The 2,958-nt window shown below is 58.4% G+C and overlaps 1 protein-coding gene across 1 annotated transcript; it reads right to left on the bottom strand.

Moving 5' to 3' along the window:
- Window positions 1–1,318: 1,318 nt before the first annotated feature.
- HOXD8 (homeobox D8) lies at window positions 1,319–2,952 on the bottom strand (the record flags this gene model as incomplete). The annotated part of the gene is made up of 2 exons (XM_019522970.1): window positions 1,319–2,052; window positions 2,640–2,952. Coding segments are annotated over 2 exons (606 nt in total), but the record flags the coding sequence as incomplete, so codon positions are not given.
- Window positions 2,953–2,958: the final 6 nt, after the last annotated feature.

The raw sequence follows: 2,958 nt of genomic DNA, 5'->3' as shown, positions 1-2,958 counted from the left end.
CGCGGCCTGGCCCACGGGAAACCTCGGCTGCGCGGACACACGTTGCTCTGGGCCGCCCCAGGCCGGGAGCGCTCAAGCGCATAGAGGCAGCTCTCTCCCGGCACCTATTTCCCAGCCGCCACGTAGCGCGTCTGCACACGCTTGTGTGTGTGACACTTGGGGGGGGGCAGATATTCGGGATTTCTTAGAGCTCGCGTATATCGTATGTCACCCGCGGTCGTTGGAGCATAAACCTGGGAGGTGAAACGGCCTCGGGACGCCTGAAGTCGAAAAGCTCCGGGTGAGGGAAAACGGCCCGTCTCTCGCTGGCCGCCAGGTGTGATGCTTTAGGGCCGGCTCCTACCAAGCCTTATTTACTCACCTGAGCAATCTGTATTGGTGCCACCAGCCCTATAAAGACAACGGGGCTGGTTCTGGGGAAAGGGTTAGTTTCCCGGGTGCATCAGAAGCCCTCTATTGTGGCCCTTGCTTTTCTGAGCTTAAAAAAAGAAAAGATTTCCACTTGCCCGTTGACAGCATGCAGGCAGGGCGGGCCCCGCAGCTGTAAGGAGCAGGAGAGCAGCAGCCAGGTCCCACTGGGGGGACCCCGGCTTCTCCTTCGCTTTCAGGGCACCTTACATCCAAAGTCGGGCTCAATCCCTTAACGGATGTTCATTTGCAAATCTGAAGGCTCTTAATTAACACCAGAGCTGAATTTAGCAGGGCATTGCGTACTTCTCCCTCCGTTCCCGTTTCTTATGAAACAAAAGCAGGGGAATAAACCCGATCGGCCTGCCGACTCCTCTCTGTGGCCAGGCAGGCACGACCTGCTTCATGGAAAATAAGCGCAGTGGCCGCAGGGGCCGGCCTGGGGTGGCTCGGAGGCTCGCTGCCCGGCGCTTCAGGAGAAGAGGTCCCAAGCTGTAGGCCTGAGGGTCTCACAGGAGCCACGCGGATATATATGGCGGCCGCGCAAGGCACGGGGAGGTGGAGGGGGAGGCGGTGCGGGCGGGGCGCTGGGCCGCAGGCAATGCAAGCAGGGCCCGATGCCCCCGGTCTCCCGCGCGTGACATGGGAGCAGGAGCAGGGGCTCGGCCCGGGACAGTCGCTTTCAACAGGCTTCACCTGCCGCCGAGTGAATCCCCAGCACCGGCAGGGCCGCTCTGACCCCGGCCCCAGGCCTACAGCGGCAGCGACACCGGGCTCAGCGCCCCGAGAGCCGTGGCAGGACGGCCGGGAGCCCCAGCGGCTGGTGCCAGGGCTGGGGTCGCGTGCGGGTGCTGGGGGTGGGAATGGCAGCCGGGCTCGGGGAGGAGAGCGAGGCAGTGAATTACAACAGTTTAGCAGTGCGTGCCAATAAGTTTCGTTTATTTCAATCAAATATCCGTAATAGAAGGTAAATATTTCCCTAAGATCACCCCCCAAAGAAATTATTATTTTTTTTAAATTTATTCAGCGTAAGAGAAGAACGAAAAAGGAAGGAGGTTTAGCCTAGCACAAGTGCACTTGTTCGATTAATAAAGCCTCGCGGAAGCTGCGCGTGTGGGTGCGGATCACGGGGAAGTTTCACTTCAATCACGTCGGAAACGTCTCATTAAAAAGAACTGACTACCAATTTGGTATCGGATTTCCAGCTGTTTAGTGGCGGGATCGTGCCACGCAGGGTACGAAAACGAAGACAGAAAGCGGAGAGGGCGAGGCAGCCGAGCCGGAGCTCGCAGCCCGAGCTCGGGCCGGCCTTTGAGTTCAGTCTTTCCCTCCTGACCTGAGAGGCAGAACCTCAGTTCTTCTGGCCTTCGCCTCTGTCCTCTTCCCGATCATGTGCTTCTTTCTTGGCCTCCTCTTCCTTTCCCTCCTGCCTGGAAGCCGGGAATTTGTCCTTGTTGTTTTCCTTTTTCCACTTCATCCTCCTGTTCTGAAACCAGATCTTTACCTGCCTCTCGGTGAGTCCTAGTGCGTGGGAGACCTCAATGCGCCTCTTCCTGGTCAGATAAGGGTTAAAAAGGAATTCCTTTTCCAGCTCTAAAGTCTGGAAGCGGCTGTAGGTCTGTCTTCCTCTCCTCCTACCGGGAGCTGCTGATTAAAACAAAAACACACCGGGGTTTTGTTTGGGATTTTTTGTTTTGTTTTGGGGTTTTTTCGCAAAGTAAAGAGGTGGGGGGGGGGGGGTGAACACGAGCTACATCCTGCTGGCTGGGCTAGCGCCTAGGTGAGCTGCTCGGGCCGCGCGGGACTACCCCGGGCGGGTGATGGGCAGGGCAAGACAGGAGCTGCAGGCAGGATCGGCCCCTCTATTTCCATTCCGTCCCAGCGCTTACTGGTCACTGTTATCCGGTAACTGGAAGTCTCCCCCACACCACCACCCCCATCCCAATTCATATTTAATCTGGAGCCGGCTCCGGCCTCCTTTGATTTATGCCCTGTGCCTGCTAAGAGCGTTTCAGCCTCTTCTGCCGGGGCGGAGGGGGGTGCGGGGGAAGCGCAGACCGGGGGCTTCTTACTGTATGATTTTATTATCACAAGCCGTCGCGGTTGCAGGACGCGGGCGATAGAGCCAGGAAGGGATCAAGGGAGGCAAAGAGAGGGGAAGCAGAGGGGGTGGGGAGAAAAAAGTGGAGGTCTCAGACGTGAGAGGGAAGCAAATCCCGACTGCGCCCAACCTTGTGCTCTCATCCAGGGAAACATTTGAGCAGGAGACGAGCTCTGATTTAAGTGGTCTGGTTCCTCGCCAATATTAGCACTGGACGATTTACAGTCAGGATATGGGACCAGCTCGGCCTCTTGCTGTGTCGTAAAAATCTGCTGTCTCTGTAAGTTATCGTATCCGTAAAACTTAGCGGGCTCCCCGTGACAGGCGATCCCGCCGCAGGGGGCAGCAGCAGGCGGCGCGGGGGGGGGCGGAGGCGGCGGCTGGTAGGCTGCGGCGGGGCTCCCCCCGGCCGGGTGGTAATAGCCCTGGCCCCCGCCGCCCGCTCCGCC

Source organism: Gavialis gangeticus, unplaced genomic scaffold (assembly GCF_001723915.1).
Source record: "Gavialis gangeticus isolate Ggan-Ray unplaced genomic scaffold, GavGan_comp1, whole genome shotgun sequence".
Lineage (NCBI taxonomy): Eukaryota > Metazoa > Chordata > Crocodylia > Gavialidae > Gavialis > Gavialis gangeticus.
This window is presented reverse-complemented; position numbering and strand designations above follow the sequence as displayed.